Genomic DNA, 26279 nt, shown 5'->3' on the forward strand with positions numbered 1-26279 from the left:
ACTACAAGATGATTCAATCAGGTTGGCAGGGATCTCAGGAGGTCTTCAGTCCAATCTTCTGCTCAAAGCAGGGCCAGACATAGGGTCAGACCAGTTGCTCAGGGCTTTATCAAGTTCAGTCTTGAAAACTGCCACGGTTGGTGACTGTACAGCCTGTTCCACTGCTCAACTCCTCCTCGTGGTGAAAAAGTTCACCATATAATCAGCTTGAATTGTTCATGTTTCATTTTATGTCTGCTGAATACTTCCAATATCTTCATCTTTGCTATACAGTACCAACCACTATTACCAGTTGTCTGAAAGGTGAAACATAATTAAGAAACAGAACAGTGGTTGTGATACCTCATTTTCACTGACAGTTCTGGTTAATAAAGCTGGGAAGTTAACTTTCCTACTTAGAATGTGTTTCTTCTCCTGCAGCAGCTGATGGTTTGGGAAGTATAGCTATAGATACCACGCAACTGAACATGTCAGTCACTGATCCAACAGCTTGGGCCACAGCTATGAATAATTTGGGGATGGTTCCAGTAGGACTAGCTGGACAACAGCTTGTGACAGGTAAGACTTTTCTTTTAAAAGAGTTCTGTTTTACCAGTCCATGGATTCTTTGCAACCTTTTAGAAATATCTGGAATGATTTCTGAGGATATATTTATTTTTTATGTTCTGAAAACACCACCTATAATTAATATTACATACTGCATAGTAGTCTCTTCTTGTACTAGGTGTATAATCTACATTATATTTTAGCCTTGTGGAAAGCCAAAACTGGGGAAAATGGACAACTAAACCATCGATCTTCATGCTGAGTCAAGACCAGGGGCCAGGTCATTTGAGAAGAATGTTTGTTTTTGTTTCTCCGTTCAAGCAGGATATCTTGAGGTTCTGCCAAAGAACACCATGGACTAGGACCTTCTGACTGAAGAAAGATTTTGAAGTTACGTTAATTAGGCAGAAAATCATGTAGTCTGTTCAGTTCATACGCTCAGCTAATATTAGTCAAGTGAAGCTTTCCCATCAGGTATTTGCTTATTTACACTCTGCCTGACTCCATAAATTGATTTCTAGAGGTTGTTCTTGTTTGATTTTGTTATTTCACTTTTAGTTTGGGAGAACATGTCAGGAAATCACTCACTCTAACAATAATAAAAATAATATTTTGAAACCAGCATTGTTTCACAGACTAGTTCAGAAGTTATGAGACCTCACTGTCAGCAGCAGAACTCCAGTTAGGTGGGATAAATTAAACTGTATTGTTCCTGTGAGGTAGAAAAAGAATATTTTTATGTGTGTGGGTGCCCCACGGATGCAAGCCATGAGCCAGACACAGAACAGGTCCCTTCTGGAATATGTATCTTTATCTTGAGAAGAGCAGTGCTACATGTAGATCAGAGCTGCCTCCTGTCTTGTCTGTGCCTGTCTGTACACTTGGATGCAGTAAGCCAGGTCAGGATGTAAATCACTTTGTCTGCCTCACCAGGGATGCGTGACACTTAATTTTGGCCAAATATGTCCCTTTCTGGGACTGGGAACTGAGTGGAGCTGTGCCAGTTCACAGATGATGGTCTGGCTCTGAATTACCTATTTTACAGGCGGGTAAACTAAGCTGCATGAAAGTTGATTTATGATGAATCAGCCTCAAGCAGAGAGTTTAGCTGGTAGAGGCCATCAGCTGGTTCTTTAACCCCATGCTTCTGATTAAAGGAAACAAGCAGAACTATCGGTGCCTGCCTCCCATGCTGCGCTGGTCCTATGTCCAGAAGAGGAGCCCTAGTGGTCCTCAACCCAATAGCCTACAGCAGAGCCCCAGGAAGACTGGCTGGTGTTGATGGGGACATGGCAGGGTACACCACCAGAAGGTCCTCTCCCAGCAGCACCAAGGACTTGACTGGCCCTGGTGTGCCTCTCCCATGGGCTTGTGGGGAAATGGCATTTCCAATTATCTGGTGGAGTTTTGCCCCTAGAAGCTGAGGTTGTTGCTGGAGACTGTGGTCCCACCACAGGGAGAGGAGAGGAGAAATCCAACCAAACTGGAGCAGGACTTCATGAACCCATTGTCCTTGTGAACAGATTTATTGAGTTATGCTCATGTCCTGAATGTGTGCTGAACTCAAATTCAATTACCTGAAAAAGTCCAAATGTCAAAATCAGTTTCTCTGTGTTGATTTACAAGCATCTCAGTTGTATATCCTGTGGAGATTTGCCCACTCTTTCTTCTCCTCTTCCTCTGACTCCCCAGTTCTGGTGTAAGTTGTATGAGGTGTGCTATGCAATCCCTACAAGGCAGACTCCTTTCCTTTGCAATGCTTTTCCTTACAGGGAGGATCTCATGGATTTTATTTCATTGCCAGCTCCCTGCTGTAATTTCCATAATCATGTGTATCACGTATTGTAGGAGTGTTGTACAGGTCAGTTGGTATTTGTTCAGCATTTTCAATGTATGAAAGGTGCCATAAGTAATAAATATTAATTACTGAAGTGCTGCCTGCTTTCTCTACAGGTGTAGAATGACTTCTTTGTTTTCCCTTTCCTTTCCTTTCTTTGAGACTCTCTTGTATTTTTCAAGGTAAATAGGTGCTTTGACACTTCATTATATTTCCTTATGATTCATAAGTTTTTGACACATTTTCATCATGGCAAATCCATAATTTTTACCACAATATACCATGAAAAGACTTATAGACTTATTTGCAGTGATATATTTATAAGTATTTTTACTGTGTCTGCATTCAACAACAGTTTCCATCACAACGTTAGACCAAATATCTAACCAGTCTATAGCCCTTTCTGACTTTTTTTTTTTTGTATTAATCCTATCAATGAAATAATCTGCCTCAGCAGTCACATATTGCTTTTTTTTTTTTACTGTCATCTATGACATTTATTGGAGATGAAAATGAAACACCAGTGTTTTTTGTCTCCCTTTAAAAATAAATATTTTTATTTTATTCTTTAATTTTTCTGCCTTGGTGACAGCTAGGAAAGCAATGATTAGTTTGAAATTATCTTGGAGAGAGTGTGATCTTTCCTGTGTGTGCTTTTACAACCTGCGATAGTCTGAAATTCAGTGTGTGATACTCATCTATACCCTGACATATCTCCTACTTCTGTGATACTTCGGTTTCCAAAGGACTTATTCTGTCATGGCCTTTTCTTCTCCTAACCTGTTGGCTCCGAATTCCCAAATTTCAGGGTATTTTTTTTCCCATAGGTATGGCCTCTGTATGATCTACTATGTCTCTTTACAGTGTTTTGCTGTTTTTTTTTAACTGACGTTATCTTTGCTGCTGTGTAACATGCGGGGATTCCTGCCTCGTAACAGAGTTATGCTACCCACTTTGCAAGCTGTGAACTTCTTGCCTAGCCTGAGAGTTTGTTAAAATCACTACTAAAGCTTCTGCAACATCTGGCCAATTCTCTTCTCACAGTCTGGAATATAGCCTGTCTGGTCTGGGTAACTAATCAATTTTAAGCACTGCTAACCTTTTAATACCAGGTTAGATGATATCTGTACTCTATTTAATTCCTTATCTCCAAGTACTGCAAAATTGGATTTTTGATCTTGGCAAATGTCAGAGTCCTTCATTTGTCAAGATGAATTCTTGTTAATAGGTGTATAATATCTCTTCAGTTTCTTCAGATATATTCTGCTTACGTTTCTTGTTATTCAGAAAGCTCATATTTTTTTCCATAATATTTAGGTATTGTATTACATATACACTAATATATGCATTTATACATTATATATACATAATTCATACAATAAACTGTAGTTTAATATAGTTTAATAATGCATTAGCTGAAGTGTTAAAAACTGATGTGGAATAGCCTTGTCTGAAAAACACTTTCGTTCTAAACCTCCTCTTTCAGCAGGTTATAATTTTTTCCAAAAAATTGCCTTTTGGACTGAAATTTCTTGGTCTCAGCCCAGAGGTAAAAATTTTCTGGAAAGGTTGGAGAAAATCTGCTAAACTGCTTTTCAATTATCTAGACCTTAAAACTGCAATTTTCTATGCTTTGATACTTTGAGAAATATGGCCAGGTGAGAGGAAAGGATAATTTTTACTCCAAATTTCTGAGATCTGAATCCTCCTTGTGTACTCAGCAGCTCTGATTCAAGCACATTTTTCAATTCTGTTCAAGTTCACTGTTTTGTTACATTTTAGGGATAGCAAAAAATCTTAGAGACCTGTGTCTAACTTAGAATGTTTTATTTTTGCTTTTACATCAGGATTTTTTTCAAGGAAAATTTGGCATTGCTGAATTTAGTGTCCTCATGATCCCTTTTTTTTTCAGCAAATGGCAGCAGGTCACCTGTATTCTAAAGCATAACATCCTGCCAGAAAAATTGTTGAGTTCTTATTACACTAATGAGTCATTACTCCAGAAAACATGAAGCAATTTTGAGATGCTTTCCTCCACAACGACTTAGATGACCTAAACATTCATTAGTCAAAGGTGGCGTATGTCAAAAAATTCAGCAGTACAAATGAGTATGAAGTACATTAGTGAAGTACATTAGTGATAATTCTTCTATACTTGCTTAAGACCATGCCCTATGCTTCTTATTTGTACTCTTACAGAGGGGAAAAAAACAAAACAAACAAACAAACAAACAAAAACAACACGTAAGTGCAGACATCCAGGATGAAATTTATATGTCTGCTTACAAGTCAAGGGTATGCTTCAAAAAAACATGCCTTCTTGCCTTCTACTTATTTATGGGATAATTATTAATGCAAGTTCACCTATGTGAACCCAGCCAACATGCCTCAGCCTCAGGATATTAAAATTTCTGTGGCCTCCAGTATTGTTTTTGCTGAAGTTAGACTGACCACTTCTATAAAATCCTAGTGAAAACACAGGCTAGTAAGCTTTGAAACCTAACATCTTGGTTACCAAAAAGTATAGAAAAGCTATACACCATTTTTGTGGCCTCAGGCATATGTTTTTTAGACACTGGAGGTTGTGAAATATTAGACACTTACATCAGCCTTTCTGTTTTTCCATTTGTCTTTGCTTTCCCCACACACTTGTCTTTTGACCTGATTTCAGTGGAACATAGAAACTGTCAGCTTCAATCAGATCACCTCGTTCAGGATTGTGCTTTTGACAGTGTTGAGTATCAGATACTTCACAGGGAGATGTAAAAGGCAAGTCAGCACTGAAGTGCTTCTCCCTCCAATGGGCTCTTCTCTTGATCATTAATACATAGAGCAGGATTCCCCAAACTAGAAGTTGTATTTCTAAATCAAGCCATAACTCAGCAAAACTTCACTTATGGAAGCAGTGCCTGTGACATTAAGTGGTTGCAGTCCTGAAACTGTAACCCCAGAAGTACTTTTTGATAAAAGACAAAATTGGGTAATTTCAATCTAGAGACTCTTAAATCGCAAAACATGAGGTTAAATATCCCTCCCATAATTTTATTAGCTCAAGACCTCCAAGTCTTTGGAGACATAATATTCAGACTGTATCTTTCTTGAGAATGAAGTTTGTAACCAAAGGCAAACACTATATCTAGATTACAACTAATTTTCCATGTGATTTCCAAGCAATTTTCCATGTGATGAGTGTATTGTGGAAGACTAGCATAATGGCTTTTCCTTCTACTCACTCCACTGGCTTAAGAGGTCACTGACTCCCATGAAGAGGAGAGGAGAGGAGAAGAAAAAAACAAGGATTATATTAGAAAAATACAGGGTGGTCTGAGGCTTCAAAATTCCTTCACCAGTCTGCCTCAGCTATGGAAAAGTCCATTGAGCTTCCCTGGATTTCTACCACAAAATAGATGAGGCATTCTCAATGAATTATTGTCTACTGCAGACTGTTGTATTCTGATTGAATTGTCCCTCATTGTTCTGGTTTAGTACTATTTTTGTAACGTTAATGAAGAACAATCAAATCTTGTAGGAAATCAAGGTATATTTGATTATATTCAGCAGTTCCCTGAAGACAGGCTGTGCATTAAACAGTGCCAAAGACTTTAAGGAATCAGCTGGCCAGATGATTCTGCCAGTCTTGTGCATCTTCTGTGGCATCTCCATTACTGGCAGCCTGGAGACACTGATATCCATCTGAGCAGTCTCTTCATTTTACCTGTGCTGTGCTATTACCTAGTAAAGCTTCCTTTTTCTGCACATCATTGCTAAGACACTGAAACAATGTGCTAACAAGCATGTAACTTGAATCTTCTAAGATATGCTTAAGAAAACACAGTATCCCTTTTTTTTTTTTTTTTTTTCTTAGTCCGTATTGAACTCCTGTTTTTTGATTACAGCTCATACACTTTTTTTAAGTAATCCTAAACTTGTACTATGGCCTGAAGAAAGTACCTTTCCTAGGAAAAAATACTTGTGCATCTATTATTTGTTAATAACGTTTATCACACTGCAGATTTAAGCTTTTAAGCAGACAGCATCTGGTAAAGGCACTCCCTGCACTCTTGTTCCCCTGCCTTTATAAGCTGTAGACCACAACTAGCTGCTGAAAGAATTTATCAGGCCAGTGGCAGAATAATGTACAGCGTACTTATCCTTGCTCTGAACACTGCATTGGTTTGACATTGGTAGCAAAAGAAGATATAAGAAGTCTTAATCTAAGTTTTCAAAGTGTTCCACAGATTTCATAAAACCTTTGAGGTTACAAGATCTTCAGAAGACATCTTTTCAGATATTATAACATCCATGCATGTTTTATGCATTGTGTTTCATTAATAAGCAATCCTATAGAGCGAGAGAAATGTGAGGCATCCTCTAAAGAAAATCATATAATTTTTCTAATTTTATTCTAGTTCCTTCCTATACTTTACTTTTATAGACTTTACTATGGAGACACTACATTTCAGTCAAGAGGAAGAAAAAAGATTTACTATTTGAATTATCTGAGTAACCAATCAGAATAACTAAATAATTGTGAAATCTACTCTAGAGAATTAGAGTAGAGTCTGTACCCAGACAAAACTATGTATTTCTATTGACAAGACACAGGCGAACAGCAACGGTGAGAGAGAACAGGCACTGTGGGAATCCCAATATGCAGATTCACTGGGAACATCTCTAAAGAAATATTATATATTAGCGTAACAAGTAGGTTTTTATCATTGACCTGAAAAGCGCCCGTGGAGTTAATCACACTTTCTGTTGTGTGAGTGTTACTCAAGGAGACTTCACACCAGGGGACATTAAAGTGCTAGGAACAAACACAGTCAGGTTACAACAGAAAAAGGAGAGAGAGATTCAATGGCCAGAGGAAATGTGGCAGAAACTCTAAGTGCCTTTGACACACTATTCAGGGTTAAGTGTGCCTCTTAGGTCATTCAAGTGCCTACTCTATATTAGACCTTAATTGAGGCCAAGGATGAAGATAATGATTAAAATCTACTTGGTGCTTAAAGATAAATAGTGCTTTTTTAACATCAGATGAAGTGATGTTAAAAAAGTGCTCCCACGCTATTTGGGATAGCGTGACTATCCCAAATAAAGACTCAGGAAATGAACAGGGGCCTATACAGGTACATGCTAAGGGCAAAGTTTGTGCTGTATGTGGGATTGGGTATTTATTTATTTATTATGGCCTCTGTTTCTATATTTTTGTCCAGGGCCAGTTAGCAGTTCAGGAAAACAGACTGATTACTATTTGGCATAACTCCTCTTAACTCTCTCAAAATCCCAGAATACATTAATGATGCATGCTATATTGTTTGGATAATTTGTTTTTTTAATCCCTTGCTGCTGTTAATTGTTATTTTTTGTAACCACCAGAAAATATGTTCTGTCTGTTTTTATTTGGAGCTCCAGTGGAATAACACAGACATACTCAATTTCTGTAAAAGTTTTCACCATCTTTTTTTTTTTTTTTTTCCACTTTGGAAAGCCTCCATTCCCACTATTTTCCATGTGTTTATTTATTCTAGGCAAGAAAACCCATGAGTAATTATGAGCATCCCAAAGCATAAAGTAAGCCAGGAGACTGTTGGGAACCATTTGCTGTTGACTGTTCACTTCTGCTAGAGCACAGTTTATTTACAGCACTTCCCTTTCACACATCACGTCCCATCCAAGGATCTAAGTGTCTGCAGCCAATGTCAGGCATTCAGTGTAACTCCTGCGTAATATAAAATTTGCTAATGAGAAAAATGAGACATTGTAGATAAAAATCAACAGAAAAAAAGGAAATTGACCTTTTAAACTAATCAAAGACGTATGAATAGCAACTCATGTATTTACATCAAAACCAAGACTTGCAGACTGTTCAAAGGTGGCTTGCTGAGCACATTCGTATGTTGAGATGGCTAGGTGAAGGTGATGTTACCTGAAGTCCTGGACCCAAATCTGTGAACTTTTCACCAACGGGTCATGGGGATGGTCTGCAGGAGATGGGCACAGCCATCCCAAGAGGACTGTTAGTACCTGCAGAGTGCTCTCAGGAGAGTGTGGTGATCAGGATGACACAGATGTCACTGCTTGGGGAAGTTGCAGAGCAAGACTTCCTTGGGAGAATGAGACTTGACTGTGAATGAACTCACACCAAGTCAAGGGCCATAAAATCTCTTGTGCTTCCCTAGTCAGGATCTCTCTTTGCCTGCATGGGCTAGGTGGGTGCTTAGGGCTTGGCCCCTGGGTAGCAAGCAGGAAAGGATTGCTTTCTACTTTTTATCTGGGGATAAAGGACAGAAACATGGTTTTCTTTCCTTTCTGCCATCTGTCCTTCAAACGCTCTTTGCTTTGGGATGAGCAAAAGAATTAGCTTTCACAAACCACCTCGTTGCAGGTGTCTGTCTGTGAAATATCAGCAGAGGTGATCAGCAGGGAAAAATGTCTTTTGATAGTCCATGCTGAAGAAGCCACTTAGGCTTCAGGAAGCCTAACCTCGGAACACGCGAGGGAGCTTGTAACATAATACTTTGCTAATGTTGACTTGGTTCAGATAAACAGTGGATTTACTGCACCTTCCCATGCTCCAGTGGTGACAAATGAAGTGCGTGACATCACCAGCACTGAGTAATGTCTCTGTAATGGGAAGCAGCTGGTCACCAGAGTGGTTCTGTTAGTGGACATGGAGGTGAAGCATAATTAAACTTAATACTTAAAATATGCTGTAAGACTCTACAGCGTGTATTTAGGTTGTGTTCTGTCTCCGTATTAGAGATATTCTCTTACTGTGGCTTCAGGAATTTAATACATCTGTTCATGTAACAGGGACAACTTTATCTGCTGTTCCTATATGTGCACATTTCTCAATCGGATTTTATTAAAAAAAAAAAATAAAATTGCATGACCCTACATGATTTTCCTTTATAAATAATCTCCTCCTCCTGACCATAGTGCTTTCATTATTTAGTAATTATTTGTTATTTGTATTCAGGAAAGGCTTTCAGATGGGGAGCTTGAGTAAGTTAAACACTGTCTGAGCACTTATGAGTCAATCTCAACCCAAATTGTGCACGGTCTGTTTTCTTTCACTTAGATAAACCAGGTAGGTAAGGGATTGCATGGAAACAATGGGATAATACTGATTGGCATGAAAAGCAGCAGCGATTACAAAGTTGGCAGCCTATTGTGTGGCTTTTCTTCTAGGTGCCTTGGCACCACAGTGATATGGAGGTAACTGAAAAAGCAGGTTAACTCTTATCTGATATTCTGAGTCAGGCGGTGAGAAACAGGCAAACTATTGAGCAAAATAGGAACAGGCAGACAATTCCTACCTACTCTTCCTCTTTGACTGTGTTGCTGTAATTCTGTAGAGCAAGATTGCAAAAAGGGAAGTGAGAAGATAGGAAAGAGCTTTGCTAGCATTTACAGGAGAAAGACAGCACAGCAGGAGAAGGAGCAAATGTAACCTTTTTATACAGATCCGGCAGCATGAGCTGTGTTTTGGAAGAGAAATGCCCAGGCTGCATTGGATAGAGAGGGCAAGTTATAGGCTTCTCTGGCTCATTTTCTTCTCTCCGATACAACTGTATTTCAAACAGTTTATTTTACTAGAATTAAATGCAGAATATTAGAACCAACTCCGTTGTTGAGGTTTTTCCTTGTTCTGATCTGCATCTATCAAATCTATGTAACCTTTCCATTGGGAACCTCCTGTTTTGGGACCTGAACTGTACTTGGACTTACAGGACTGAGCCCTTTCCAAGAACAATCATTGAAACCTTCTTTTCTGGGGCATTTTGAAAGCAATTTTGGCACTTCAAGCATTCTTTTGTACAAGTATTTTTAAGACATTTCATAATGTCCTAAAGCTTTATCTACCAGAATAGCCAGTACCAAAAATAAGATAAATATTCCTTAAAAATAGTAATAAGCTCACCAAAACTAAGAGGACAGAGAAAAGTGAACAGATTTTATTTTATTTTAAATATTCTGACCTTTACTGTCTTTATACCTAAATGCAATGCCATTGTCATTTAATGTAGTAAATACCATAGCATTATCCTTTTTTTTTTTTTTTTTCTTTACTGTGCTTTTAATAATTTCATTACCACTTCAAGAGTCAGAGAAGGATCATGGGTTGTGAGAAAAGAGAGCTTGGATGCTGTTGCTGGATACCAGGGTTGCACACAGGCAGCAGGGACTGGGAATGGGACTGGAGCAGCTCCAAGAGTAGTTGATTTAATAAATTGCTTATTATAAGTATCGGGGGGGGGGGGGGGGGGGGGTGTCCCCCTTCATGTTAGTAGCCAGAATTCATCATATGAAAAAAAGAAAGCTTAAGTACATTCTTGTTATTCACTAGCCTGTGTAAAGTAAAATATCTCTTCCAGTTCTTCCTACATATGTTGCTTTTTAACTTTGTGTCCCTTTGTTCTGGTCTGTCTAATTACCTCAAGCAGATAATCAAGCCTGATTTTATAATAAACTATATCCAGTTCAGGCTTGTCATGGCTGATTTATCAGCTCCAAAGACTTAGGACTTTTCAGCCTCAAGACTAAGATCTTTTCTGGCTGCGATTCAAGGTGTTAATTCTGAGCTTTATATCTAAATGTGGTTTGGAACATGTGTCCTATGTTTTCTGTTCAAAAAGAGCAAACAGCCCACATTTCTGTTTTTTGTTGTTGTTGTTGTTGTCTGAGTGGAATTTATAATCTGGAATTAAGATAAAACAAACCCAAACCATCCAATTCTACAAGAAAAGTCTTGTATGTAATCATCATGGCATAGCTTGTCCCCTTGAAGGCAACAGGGCTCCTTAAGTGAATGGAAGTTATTAACACTGGACCTCAAAAGAGAAGCTATTTCTCCATAAAGTATTCCAGCATATATTTCCCTGTAACAAACTGATTCAGCACTGCCTGATGGGGTGGTGTGTGTCTCTACATATGTGCATGTCTTAGAAATGGAAAGGTGCAGCACTAAGGAAACAAAACGATGATAGCTAATGACTCATGTAGACCATTTGGTGTCCCTTAGGGACTGCCTTTCTTCCAGTGTTTTGCCTCAGCAGTTGATCCCATCGGGGACATGAGAGCTAACCACCCTTCAAACGCTTCACCCAGGGATTTGAGGCCTCAAATTCTCACTGGAGGGCTTTCTTACAACATCCCCCTTAACAGACAGTTGTATTCCTACCTCCCTTCTTCCTCTTCCCCCTGATCTTTTGTCTTTCATCAACAAAACTTTTGCATATTGCATTGAATACAATACTGTACTGTACTGTACTGAATAAAGTCTCTGTAATGCAACAAATATTTCCTGAGGGGCATTGACATCTCTTGGCTACCTCAAGTAGTAACAGAGGGATTACATTATTCTAAGGACTGTATGACAGAAACATTATCACACATCTGCATACTCTAGGCACTTTGTTTATTGTAATTCTCCCACCTTAATGCTTAGGTATCATGTTGTTGATCCAGTGGTATTTTATAAGTGTTTTCTTGTTCAAAATCCAAGACTTTTTTTTTTTTTTTTTTTTTTCCCTAGATTGTTTGCTGTATCCTAGCTCAATTATTTCACTTTCTCTGATGCATAATGGCATCTGACCGCTGTGGGCCATGTTGCATAAGAGCCACATCTCACTAGACTTGATTACATGACCTGTTATTTGTTGTGCTTCCAAGTGTTTTTTGTTGGTTTTTTTTTTTTTCATCTGTAGCTTTGAGATACTGTATTTAATGCCTCATCCACATATGTATATAGTAAGCTTGAACTACAGAAGTCCTCCAGAGGACTTTTTTATTGCTTACCATGCTTTTATGTTCAAAAGATGACAACCTGTCATAGTTTTCTTTTACAGTTGTGTTATAGATTGAAAATATCAGGAAACTCCATGTTGCTTAATGGCTGCATATAAATAGAGTTTACAAGTTTGCCAGTACTGCCTGTTCTGAAAACTCATTTGGGGATTTAAAGGGTAACAAACCTGTTTTTGCTCAGGCATCAGTAAAATCCAGTAGTAAAATGTCACTGGCCAAATATCATGGTTTGAGCTGTGATTGTCCCCCCTGGAGTTCCAGAGATGAACATAGGAGGAGAGAGTGATCTCAGGGTTATGTAGAAAGAGCCCTCCTACCAATAATGCAGACCAGAATAGGACCCAGCTTCACTCTTTTCCACTCGTGCACTCATGCAGAGCCTGCAGGAATTAGAGGTTGTGATTTTTTTTTTACCTTGTGCAAGTAAAATAAAGAAAAAATAATTTGGCTGTAAAAGGCTAGGCTTCTTCTGCTTCTTAGATTAGAAAAAAAAAATGTTTCTTAGATTAGAAAAACAACAGCAACAACAACAACAAAACAATCAAAGTCTTTTCCATCACATATAATTAACCCTCTCAGTTAATGCCCAGGCTTACATGCAGCCCATGCTGTCTTGACCTAAGGAATAGTTTGCTGATAACAAATCAAGCTTCAGGGAGTGTAAAGAGGAGGACAAGAGGCAGGGTCACAGCAGGGTCCTCTGATATGCTTGTGCTCATTGTGCGAGAAAGCAAATTTTTCTATTTCTCGGAGCAGTCTGTATGCCTGTGTGCCTTCTACGTAGGGCAAGATTTGTGGGTAAAAGTTATATTGCTTCAACTCATGTAGCTGGAAAAAATTACATCAGCCCTTCAGTGGTCTGAGGCATCCAGGAGACTAAAATTTTAATTATAGCAGATGGTAAAAAAGGTGAATTTCAGAGGAGGGAGTAGTTTTGCAACACATTATAATTTTCCTCCCTTTATTAATCTTTTCATCTTCCAAAGTCTTAACTATATATTCCTTTAGTCCTCAGAATAACCCCTTTGTCACCACTTCCCTTTTAATATTCTCTTCTCTTTTACAGGTGACAACCTGCTTTTTGGTCTACTTGACTTAACGTATCTAATTAAAGTCAAAGAAAGTGTCCTCTACTTCTATTTAGGTTGGAAGTTCACTGCTACTACTTCAGACCTGGGCATGAGGTTGTCTTTTTTTTCTGACTCTACTGTTTGGCCCATAAACGTTGTCTTGCCCTAGACCTTAGACCATCACAGCTCCAGCAATACAACTACAGCTGTGTGACCCTATTCTTAAAGTAGCTTTTAAAATCCAGACCCACAGGATAATGGTCAGTAAGGAAAAGATCTCTTGTGTAGGAGGTGTAGTGTTCTAAGAGCAAAACAATTTGAGCTAGTTTTTATATGCAGAAGACTCTTTTATTTCTCTATTCTTGTTTTGTGCATCTTAGCCATTGATCTCTCCTATGGGAACTTGTCAAATAATTTTTGAAATTGAAACAAATCTGCTGCTTCCAGTCTTATTTTTCATATCATTTTTAAGCACAATGTCTTTTAAAAGCTCTAGTTTCTCTACCTGTGCTCCCTATCTCCTAAACCATTGAATCACAGAATTGTAAAATGGTTTGGTTTGGTTTGGTTTGGTTTGGTTTGGTTTGGTTTGGTTTGGTTTGGTTTGGTTTGGTTTGGTTTGGAAGGGACCTTCAAGATCTTCTAATTCCAACCTCCCTGCCATGGGCAGGGATGCAACCCTACAACTAGATCAGGTTGCTCCAAGCCCCATCCAACTTGGTCCTGAACACCTCCAGAGATGGGGCATCCACAGCTTCTCTGGGCAACCTGTGCCAGTACCTCAGCATCCTCTGAGTTAAGAATTTTCTCTTAACATCTGATCTAAATCTCCCCTCTTTTAGTTTGAAGCCATTCCCCCCTGTTACCACACTCCCCGATAAAGAGTCCCTCTCCAGTTTTCTTGTAGGTTCCCTTTAGGTTCTGGAAGGCCACTGTAAACCAATTCTTAAAAAATGCCATCAGTTGCTCTTTCCTTATCTACCAATGCTGCAACCCCATCATAGAAGACCACCAAACTTTTCAGGCACTATTTGCCCTTAGTGTAGCCATGCTTGCTGTCACCAATCACCTCCTTATTTTCCATATGTTTCCAGGAGGATCAGCTCCATGACCTTGCAAGGCACAAAGGGGAGACTGACTGGCCTGTAGTTCCTGGGGTCTTCCTTTTTTCCCTTTTTAAAAATGGGGGTTATGTTTGTCCTCTTCCAGTCAGTGGAAACTTCACTGGAGAGCCACGTTTTTTCAAACATGTTTTATAGTGGCTTAGCAGCTTAATCTGCCAGTTCCCTCAGGACCCTCAGATGCATCTCATCAGGTCCCATGGACTTGTGCACATCCCTTGCCTCATTCAAAATGGACTACTGTTCCATTTAAGTCTGACATATTTTTCATCATATCCCTTGCAAAGGATTTATGGTCAATGGCTTTTGTGAAGTTTTTGTGTGATGGAACTCTTCAATGTTTTAAGCATGTCTGAACATCCCATCCTTGTCAGTAAATGTCTTGGCAGCTGCTTGTATGCACAGCCACTCAGTAAGACAACAGTTTTTCTCTAACGTGACTTAACCAAAACAAGACTGATCTTTCTAAGTCACTTCCCAGTAAGCTTTCCACCAAGGAAAGTTTAATTCCTATTTGTTGTTGCTGTTGATTTAATGAGGTTCTACAAAAATTTCCCAGTTTTTTGTCTATAACAAAGAACTACATACAAGGTTCTGCCTCCTTGCTTTTGGATGTGTAACAGGAGTGCCAAAGAAAGAAATTCGAGGACAGAGGGTTCCTTGTTAATTTCTGGAAAGAGACAGTAATCTACTTGGGAGGTGCAGAAATTACTGTTGGTGGGCTGAATCACTCTGCTGAATCATCCACCTTTTTCACAGACCTTGTATCAAAGGATGAAAATATTCTTGTCTGAGGTGTCATGGTTAAATATCCTGGTGTGGGTAATGAGTCTCTCTCTGTCTAAAGTGAGGTCCTGGATTGTCATTATCTGCATTTTAGCTGAGGTTGAAAATGAATTTCTACAAGAAAGCTGTACTTTCTCAGTGAACAAAGAAATTCCTAAATATATATATATATATAAAATAAATCTACCATCATTCTCAATATTAGATTAGACCTGGGATGAAAGTAGACTTTTGCTTCAGAACTAGAATTGAATTACAGAAAGTGTTCCTGGATTGTGTCATCTCAGAGTTGTCGTTTTATTGGAAAACAGGGGAAGAAGGAGAGAAAAATTTGATTTGCCTGGGCTCAGCCTTGCTTTGTAGATTTTAAACGATATCAGCCCTTGAATTAGGAATGTTGCTGTGGCATTTAGGCCCTTGCAAGCTGTTGTGTTCATGGGAAACTGTAGAAACTCTGCTAAGAAGCAGATGGAAGTGGGTAGTGGATGGGTGAGGTTCCTTACTCCCAGAATCTCCTGCTGGACCTTTGTGACAAAGCTGTAGAAAACAGGTATGGGGGTGTGGGTGAAAGCTGGGTGGCCAAATCTGGGCTGTGGTGGTTGCTGAGAAGTTGTCAGGGGGGCGCATGGAGTTTTTTGAAGAGCAGCAACAGAGACAGCCTCGTGTTTGCTTGTGTAGTTTGTAGGGAAAACAGCTTTCAGGTTTTGAACCTGTTTGTCCTGTGTATTCTGTTAATTAAGAAGTTGCAGGAGATTACACGTTATGCATTAGCGATGCTGTAGAATGAATGTTTTGTGTGCATGGATAAGCTGAACGTGATTTTAGACATACACTCCTATGCCATTTCTCCACTAATTACATTTAGAATTTAGAGCTGCCTGAGACGATAACTAGAAGAGCTTACTATGCTGATATTTACTGATACAAAAACTTTTTAAATCACCTTCCCAGCCAGATGTTCATAAACAAGGGTTTGACAGTTGGTCCATAAATCAAGTCAAGCATTTCATCATTGTTCTCTTAGGTGGCTCTTTCGTTTAAACATGTTTAACTAAACACATACATTTACTTAAGATGAACTGTAAAAATAACATCTGGAGATCTTTTCGCTGAAAGAAAATGCCAAAGGGTTTTACACAAGGATCAAGTGCGTTTTCTAAAGTGTAACTGGGTTTTTGGAATTCAAGCTGAACAAATGTGCTCTTAGCTTTTGAGAGGATCAAGGGCCAGTATTATTTAAATGTTCTTTTTACTTGCATGGCACTCTATGGGGAATGTGCTCTCACCAAAGCATTCTTACATTTCTCATTCCATAATGAGTTTCTGTTTTCATCCTTGCCATCTGGGACCCTGACACAGTCCTGCTAGTAGTGCTGGTGGAACTGGATGCAGAGCTCTCAGTCCAAAATATTTATTTTAGAATATTCTGTTCTGTAGTAGATACTGTTCAAAGAAGAATGTCAAAGAATGAGTTTCTGAGTGTTTTACATTTTAATCTGTGCTTGTATCAGTCATCTCTCTTTTATCTTTCTTTTTCCTTTTCAAGATATATGAGATTCTTTCTTTCTCTCCTGAAGCAGCATTTTTTTTTTTTCCGTCTCTTTTTCTTAGAAAATCATGCTAACAAGCTCTGTTTTGTTCACCTTTCGAATCACTGTTACTATGCATTTTAGCTTTTCTGAGTATCAGTTAGGTTGCTTTGCTTTTTCACATTCAGTTCACAACATGAATGAGAATTCTGTTGAAATTTAACAAGCCCTAGGGAAAAAGATTCAGACAAGTGCAGTCAGATTTATAAAGTGGCAGATAAAGTGGGAAAGGTTTTACATTACTTCAGCCACTTTGGGTGTTTTTTTTGATGGATGGGCTGTCTCTCATCTGTGATTCAGAATGACGTTGGTTCATGTTTTGAGGGGTACCGTGACTTTGGCTGTTCATGATAACAGAAAACTGATAAACTGGAAACGCTGGAAAAGATACCAGCAAAAATAATGCACATGAATTCCTGGTCTAAGACCATAGTTATTTTATGATTTAATTCTCAAGAACACAACCTGTTTCATAATGTGAGACTGGCATTTAATCTGAGCAACCTGACTCTTCTGAGAATTATGCAAGGCAGCATGGAGCTGTTTAATGCTTAAATGACAACAAAACATAAAGATGCTGGCCATAATTCTATCTGAAGTAGTATACTTCCCCGTGAAGCTCGGACGAGTACGTTCTTGATTTAAATATCTGGAACTACAGTACATGGTAAGAAACATAAATCCTGTTCGTGCTGGCACCCAGAGACCGAAGGAGCTAGCTGGAAACCTGTTTCAGCCAAAAATTTATCATTTGGTTTTAGGGTATGCATTCTAGAATTTGAATGGACCTTTCCTAAAATGGTCCTTTTGTCCCATTTCAGCAGTGTCCCTAACTGTCCTGTTTCAGCAGTGCAAAAAAGCTATAACGCTGCCTAAATGTGAAAGGCTGAAAATTCACCCATCTTGCAAAGGGGATTAAGAGCAGGCTTGTGGCCTCTGAGCAGCCCTTGTTAAACCTCTGGCCCCTTCAAACTCAAAATTGTCCACTTCAGAATAAAGCAAAGGACAAAGCCGTCAGTGGCACTTCTCTGTGTTTCCCTGAATACAGCACCCAAAAAAGCACACAAATCTACTAACCCTAGGGAATTCAGTCATCCCAGCTGCATTGGCAAATCCAGATTTATCTGCCCCGTCCCACCCATACTGATGGCAACAGCAGTAGTCATCATTCCTTGTCTCCTTTCCCACCAGCAACCTCTCAGATGCCTTCTCCTGTGCCCATCATGGAGCAAAACAAAGAGGTGAGCTGCTCTTCCCAGAGAGGAGGACAGTGTTATCCCTGACCTGCACTTTCGTTGGCACCAGTGTGCATGCAAGGAACTGCCATCATCTCCTTGGTCCATACTGCTTGAAAAGCTCTTTTTTATATCTCCCTGGAGGAACTGGTGGTGGGCAGTGAGCTGGCAGCATCCTGGTTGTGAAGTGTCCTCCTGTAGATCATAGTCTTAAAAGTTTGTTTCCTTTCAAAATTCGTGCAGAGAGGAGATGTTTCAAATGAAAACAAGTGATAAAAGCCAACATTTCAGAACTTTGCAAACCTCTCCTAGGACTGGCATAAAAGATATTTTGCTCATAAATGAGGAGAGAGAAAAGAGCAGAAAAACTTTAGAAAAATCTGCTAGCTGGCTCTGATGCTCTTCATGTTCAGTTGCTGGAAAATCACAGGCAGAACATGTGGGGCAAGACCCAATTAGCTGCTCCAGACCTGAGAGGCTTTTAGGAGAATCAAGCTGCTCAGACAATGTTCTGATTTAACCACTCTGATCTCAGCAAGTGTCACAAGGTTAGATTTGTCCTCTCTGGCTAAGCTGGAAACTTTGCAGACAGAAGGCAAAAAGAGCACCGAAGTGGAAGGCAACTTGAGGTTTCAAGTTTTAAAAAAAGCTGGAACAAATCATTTCAAACGTTAACAATAGCTGAGATCTTTCTGCTTTAACTCTTCCCTTGGTTGCAGAGAGGAGACTCAAATATAATCCAACATATGCACAGAAGATATAATCCTTTGTGATTTCAGCTGTTAAAGACAAAAATAGATCTATTTTTCAGAGTGAGTGAATATCATGTTATTCAAAGGCATAATTTGCCTCAATTTTGGGGTAGAGCTTAAAGAGAATGGCAAATCTTACTGCTCCAATGCAAAGACTGAAAAATGGCATCCTCCTTCCAAAAACTGAGGGGCTACAACTGCTGAGACAGAGCACCAAATTTTTAAGCATGAAATTAAAAAAAACAAAATAATAATAATAATTTTTGCTGGCTCCATTTGTGCTGCAGTTGAATTCTTTGGAATAAAATTTACCAGAGTATTTCAGCCTCAGGCAGATATTTGGTGTGTAAAATTACAGTACAAACTGTTAATGATTGGCAAAAACTAAAGGCGTCTGACAAGCAGGGTGTTGTAATAGGAAGTGTCAGACAATTTTAATAATAGATGACCTTAGCAACACTGCCTCCTGTTTTATGATTTCGAATGCTTTTGTTGTGCAAGGTCTGTTATGTGTTTGTGTGTATGCTTAAGTGTATATTTACTTATTTAGTTATTTAGTTATTTATATTTTAATTCTGGGAAGGTCTTGCTTCAGTTAAGTTCTAGGTAACATAGAGTTCCATGGGAGTAATTGCTTGATGCAATTAAGAAGTGCTTCCTCCTACCTGTTCTTCATTTACAGCCTCATTATTAAATTCACTAAATGTCTCCCTGTTTTGTGTTATGGAGCAGAGCCCACAGAACCTGTCTATCTACCCCCTCTGTAAAATTCATGAGCTTTGTAATGCTCCTACCTAACTGCCTCTTCTCCTGAGTGAGCAATCCGTGGGTTTTTCAGTGGTGTTCCTATGAGTTTGCTTCATAATGTTCCTAATGATACCCATTGTCCTATTTTTACTGGGCTTTTATTTTGCTTGGGGAGGATGGGATGATTAATTTTGAACATGGTATGTCAGGTGAGAGAGTGGTTTCTCTAAGAGGCCTGCAGTATCTTTTCCCATACTTTTTCTCCATTGTCTTATTCAAGCTAACATTTAATAATCAGGGCATTTGTGTTAGGGTTTATCTCTCAGGTTGGAAACAGTTGTTAAAAATATGTTTAAAATAATACTGCTATGTACTCTTGAACTGAGAACCAACACTCTTCCAATATTCAGCCTAGAGCATATTTTTTGTGACTGAGTTACAAACCTCAGAAAAAAAGTAAATTATTTATTTTAAAACTGCTGACATAACCCTAGATTTGTAATGTGCATGGTGAGGCAAAAGAAGCATCTTAATGTGTATAGCATCTTCTAGCCCATAAATGTTACAAAGCAATGCATTTTTCTTAAAAGTGGGAGAAAGAATTATTATAATTTCATACAAAGTATGTCTGATATCATTTGGCTTTATCTTTGATTTACAAAAAATGGATACTTCTTAAAATAATGAATGTCTGTTCTGTTCTTGGTCTTCATAAACCTGCATCTTTCTTGAAAGCATTGTCAAAGACAGTCTCATTTAAAGAGTTCTGATAATAAATTGCAAATAGCAAAAAGGCTAATTTCATTTCTGAATGGTGGGGTTGGTTCTGTGTGTGAGTGTGTGTGAAATTGCCTTGCCTTTAGTTCACTGCTCTGAAATATTAGCAGAAGAGTCCTTGGTGCAGGCTGCCAGAAATTACAGATTAAATTCTCTAGCAGCAGGAATTTTAAGTTACAAGTTTTGCACACAATCACTAATATAATCTAAATTAAAATGTATTATGCACAAGTGTTACAAAGCCTGGATTCTTCCTTAATCGGAATACAAGTTGAACTAATTTTGTGCACATAGTGTCTCACTCTGCTTCCTAAAGTATGCTGTTCATTTATAAAGACTTCCAATTTCTTTTCAAACAAGATCTCTCCTCTGTTAAACTGGATAATGAAATATGACATTGTAAGAATGTTGTCAAGATTGCTGCTTTCGAAGGAAAAATATGCTCCTTTTTTTCCCATGCTGAAAGTCAGCCAAGAGCAATTCCTGTATTTGGAGTTAGAGAGATGCAAGTGTTTTTGGAGAGATTCCCCTTGCCTCCTGTAAGCATTTCTCATCTCTTTAGTCCCCCCTTTTTTTTTTTTGGTGAAAAAATGATGAGAGGGATTTTTTTTTTTGTTAGAAAATAAAAGCTATGTCATAATAAACTCATTGACAAAACACGAGAGTGTTATACAAATGTTCTGGGGGAGTTGTTGTTGGGGTGTTTTTTATTTTTATTTTTATTTTTATTTTTATTTTTATTTTTATTTTTATTTTTATTTTTATTTTTATTTTTATTTTTATTTTTATTTTTATTTTTATTTTTTGTTATTATTATTACAGTTGATATGGAAGTTGTTGTTTTTTATCCACCTTTATCTCACTTTCTCAGCTGAATACTTGAGGCGATGCTGTGTTTGGGCTAGCTAATGGCTGACCAGAGAGCCCCAGCTGTTTGATATTTGGCACGGTGTTCTCCACATGCTCAGCTCTGGTTTATTATTAGTTGAGGATTGTGTTTCCCCTTGCTGTGAGAGACAGGAGAGTTGGAAGGAGTCGCTGGGGGCTGAACGCATTAACCTAGTTCTGTGCACTGCCCTGCACAGCTTCCAGAGTAGCTTGAAAGGACCTCAGGATGTTTTAACCCATCTCAGCTGGCTGCCCCTGGGCTATTGGCCAAAATCAAGGATTATTAGTTTGCACCGTTCCATTGATAATGGCTCCCGTGCTGAGGCCCTGGGGAAGGAGGCCTGCAGAGCAGCTGGCTACTCTGGCATCTCTAGCTGCTGATGACCTTCCTTGTACCAGAGAGATGCCCAGATGGTAGGGAGAAGGGTTTTCTGCTCTGTGGGAGATGCAAAGGGAGGGGAGATGAACTGAGAAAGCTAGTCATAATGTTATAATTATTGCACTTGTGCTGGAAAACTTTATGGTGGTGACCCAGATGTCAAAGGATGCAGAAATGTCTGTCTAAGTCTGCTGAAAATGGAAATAACAGCTTCCAGACATATGGGCTATACTTATTTACCTTAGCCTAACACACACTCTCCTGACACTGTTTTAATGTCAAACCCCTCTTCTAAATTGATCAATGGAATAATTATGGTACTCAGACAGCATATTGAAGAAAGGGAATTGTTTTATTGTGAAGTTAGAGGTATCCCATTTGGGACTTCTCTGCTCACCATGAAGAGTACTCCAGTTACCATCATTTCTGCCTGTTTGACTATTTAGTCTGGCTGCCTAAAATAGGCACTTCAGAGAGCTGAGAGGGTCCTTGTGCTTGTGTTGTCAAGATCTAAAAACAATCGGATTTGTAGATGTGGAAGAATTAAAGCATATCATTGTGAACGGCAACAACTGCATCACAAATTTTTCAATTTGTGAGAAGTTTGAGAAAGGGAAAGGTATTTAAAAGAAGCCTTAGCCAACAAAGAGGTGTTCCAAAAACATCATTCTAAATACCTGTAGCTCAAGCAGAGTATTACAGTCATGATCTGAAGCTTCAGATCAAGAAAACACTGATGTGGAAGCTTATGTTTCTTTAATGTTTTCCATCTATTTATTTTTGAGATTGAGAACACAGGTCAAATCACAGATGTACCAGTGGAAAGTTTAAAACAAAAACAATCTTCTTTTTAGTAAACAACTTACTCCATTTTTCTCTGGATCATTTCATTGCCCTCTGGCACTTTTCTAACAACAAAAAAATAAATGAGGGTGTTGCAAGTAGTCCAAAGCCAAAGGTGTTGCAGTTTGTCCAAAGCTGAAGAGATATTTGTCTGAGCCAAAGTGCTGGGAATCTTCAATAACATAGTTGGTTTTTTGTTCTGTTTTGTTTTGTTTTGTTTGTTTGTTTGTTTTGTTTTGTTTTGTTTTTCCATTCTTCTTCTTTTCAATGTAGGACGAATCAAACATTGGGTGTTAGTTTCCATTCTCTGTTCATACAACTTTCATCCTATACTACTCAATGCAAAAGACCTCTTCTTTAAGTCATTTACTGCACTGACTTTACCTCCTTTGTCATCTGTGTCTATGTGCAAGCCCTCTCATCACCAGAGCTCACTCTCTTCCTCTCCACATGGCTACCCAGTCCTCGAACAACATCTGGCTGAGACCCCTGTGAACTGACAAGTCCTTCTGTTTTGGATGGAGATAGTCCCATGGACTGAGCCTGCCATTAGATAAGATTCCTGCTTCTGTAATGCAACTTAATGTTTTCCCATGGTCCCGAAGATCTGTAGTAACACAACATTTGTAATGAGAGTTAAGCACGTAGGAATGGTTTTAATTTGCTGAGGTGCAAGATAGCTTCTAAAGCCAAAATCTAACAAAATAGCTTTGTCATAGTGCATTGCAGTTTAATTAAGGCAGCTAGTTTTATAGATACTCAGGAGCATTACTTGCTGCTATCAACTCTGACTTCTTTTTAAATCATGTTTTATGTTGCATAGTATTTCTCAAGATAGGATTCTTAGTTAATTCTTAACCAATAAACAGTTTATTAATTCACCAGAAGTACCACTTCATTACTTACTTAACAGTTAGTTAATCAAATTCAAATCCAACAGGTATTCTGCCCCTGCATAGAGCATTTAAATTTTGTCCTACAAGTTGCTGCCATAAACTGTATGGAGATCAAACAGTTCTAGTAGATGAAAATTCAAAATATCAGGATTTATTACTGCATTAATTTATAGTCAGCAAATCTTTATTTTGTCTAGTAATCCTCCTTCCAGTATGCTTAGGGTTAAAGATACAACAGTATTAGGAATTTGGACCCTATTATTTGAAGAATTTAACATGAAAGAAACTAAGAAAATAGTACCAGGAACAATCATTTAACATTACAGTTTAAGTCTCTTTTATGCCTCTTTGCTCAGGCTTTTAAAGGAGAAGCATGCACGTAGGATAACCTGCTTAAAAGTTTGAAATATCGTCACTAAAGATTTTCCAGCTGATTTCTCAGAACAACTTCCTGTCATTTCCAGTAATGACACCAAGAGAAATACATCCCAAGCAATAAAGCTCATTGGTATTTTTATCCATGTCTTGATAACACTGAAGGACATACAGTATTTCCTGTGGTTTAAGAAGTCCCTGAGCTACAGAATATTGAGAGCTTGGAGATACAGACGTTTTAACTTCAGGACTGTCCTGTTCTGGTATCAAATAAAATTAGGGATTTGCTGTTAGAGACAGATTTGTGGACTAGGAGGATCCTTCATTCTGGCAGAGCACAGTTTTTCTTGCATTTCTATGAGAACTTGTGAGAAGTTGCTTGTGCAGGTGATAGGTGTTTCTGGACTGTACAGCTTCTTTCCAGTTTCAGCAAAGCTTCTGTTACTCCTGTGACCCTGGGGATGTAAGGAGAGCATTTATATGCATTCCACAGAGCCAAGAATCCACATGGTAACTCCAGTTTAATAGCTAGACCTTGTTTCATGATTCATGAGAAAAATTAGTCCTTCTGTTTTCAGTTGGGGTATGTCCAATGATATGTCTGAATTTCATTTCTTCCCCGTTTTCTTTGAGGTCACATGATATCTAGGAGATGGTATTTTACTCTTTTTTTAAACGTTACAGGCTTTTTATGTTTCATCTGTTACAAGGGCTATATTTTAGTATTAGCCTAGCTCAGGAATTCGTTATTTTTTCTATTTGTCCAATTTCTTTTCAATATTCATTTACATTAGTTGCTTATATCTTCTAATAACCCTTTTCCTTCTTGTGCTATCCAAATGCTTCCCAGACTTCTGTAATACAGTGCTTTCCTAAATAACAAATAAAGAAAAACCCATTAACCATACCTGGGCCATATAATCATGTTTTATTTATTTCTCCTCTCATCTTCAAGAGCTTTGAGGGGAAAAGTAATGTCATTTTGAAGGAACATGACAAAGTTTGACCTTACAAAAAGAGGTTCATTGAGCAATCAGATCAAACAACTTTGAGTGGAGGGAGTTTAGAGAGCCTACTTCTTTTGCCTAAAGCTAGCCTTACCTGCCACCTTGATGAGGCCAAAACTGGAAAAATGGAATGAAAAGATGCAGACCTACAGGTGATAAACCCAAGCAGCATATAGTGAGCACACAAAGACATTTGGAAGTCAAGAAATACAGCTGCACGTACATTACATCATAAAAGCACTATACTCTATTGCATCTTGCATATTAGCCAGCCACTTATTTTAACAATCCGTCTTTGGAGCTATTAACTGGAGATCAGGTGGCAGTGTACAGAATTTGCAGTTTTGCTATTCTCTCCACAATGAACTTGTGACTGACTTCATAATAGAAAGTGATTTATTATTGAGGAGATGGAAGAAGCCCATTGTTCCTACTGCACGGAGTGATTCTTAAGTAACGGTGACTTTGCGAAGGTCATCATTCTGGACATTGCGAATTGCTATAAAGTCATAAATCCTTCAAAACTCTGACACTGGTCAAATCAGCATGTAGACAGAGCATACACCCAAACCACACATGTTCCAGGTGACACTGAAGTCTGTTCATCTTTCCCTATCCTTCACCTCCTTCCCCGTGTTTTTGTTTTGTTTTGTTTTATTTTTTGATTATTCTCTATCTTTTCCTGTCTTTCTTATTTTTCTCCTTCTCCTTTTCCCCTTTTTGTTTTCACCCCCACAAGTTTCCACTACAATGACAATGGGGTTTTATACATGGAAGAGCAGCTGACTGTGGATGGAGGCTAAGATTAGTCAATTTTTTTCTGGCTCTAGCTTCTTACGTACACAGCTGTCAGCTGTGAAAAACTGACAAACTGTCATCAGACTCCTTCAACATGAAGTCCTGAGTTTTCCATCTTATTCTTAGGCTTGTCTGTCAGGTACATCTTTGCAGAGCCGCTCTAAGGGGAAACTAAATAGTTTTACGATTGGCAGATAGTGTCCATGGCCTCTTTGAGGTCAGAATGGCACTGATGGCAACATATAAGCAAAAAGAGCAATAGAAATAGCATTACAGTGACGCGAAAGATTTCTTTACACAGCAATGATGAAATTGTATCTTAGGAGGTGAGTGGCATCTGTTGTGGCAATATTTTGTTGTATTATTATTATTTGCTATTCTCACCTATTATTTGCATTGCATTAGATGCTCTAAACAAGATTGGGGTCCTGTTGTGCCAAGCACTGCAGCAATAAAGGATGAACCAGGAGTGATTCACCCCATTATTTGCTTGTAAAAAGAGAAGGTGGTTTTCTTTAATTTACTCTTTGTCATGTATATTGCTCTAAATATAGTGTTTGTTGTGTGATTTTGTGGGCAGGGATCAAGAGGAGGCCAGATTTCCTTTTTTTATTTTTATTTTTATTTTTTTTTTAGTATTTTCAGCTACAGCATAGCCAGCTCTGAGGAGCAGCATCTAAAGTTTCTGGATTGTCTGCTGTAAACTAATCCTCTCTACAGACACAGAGCTTCCTGCAAAAAAAAAAAAAAAAAAAGCAAAAGTGCAATATTGCAGCCCTAAAGCTTTGTCAGTGATATATGTCTCGTAGAAGTAATTTTC

General features: G+C 38.5%; 1 protein-coding gene across 1 annotated transcript in view; it reads left to right on the forward strand.

Annotated features, from left to right (window-relative positions):
* Positions 1-452: 452 nt before the first annotated feature.
* The window catches only part of ENOX1 (ecto-NOX disulfide-thiol exchanger 1), a gene marked incomplete at its 3' end in the record, with an annotated part of 139107 nt that continues 113280 nt past the window's right edge, over positions 453-26279 (forward strand). The window contains exon 1 of the mRNA XM_084281244.1: positions 453-558. Coding sequence (XP_084137370.1) covers positions 468-558 — 91 coding nt within the window. The 5' untranslated portion in view covers positions 453-467. The remainder of the gene's footprint in view (positions 559-26279) is intronic.

The sequence above is a fragment of the Netta rufina genome (assembly GCF_964035555.1).
Source record: "Netta rufina genome assembly, chromosome: 1".
Classification (NCBI taxonomy): Eukaryota; Metazoa; Chordata; class Aves; order Anseriformes; family Anatidae; genus Netta; species Netta rufina.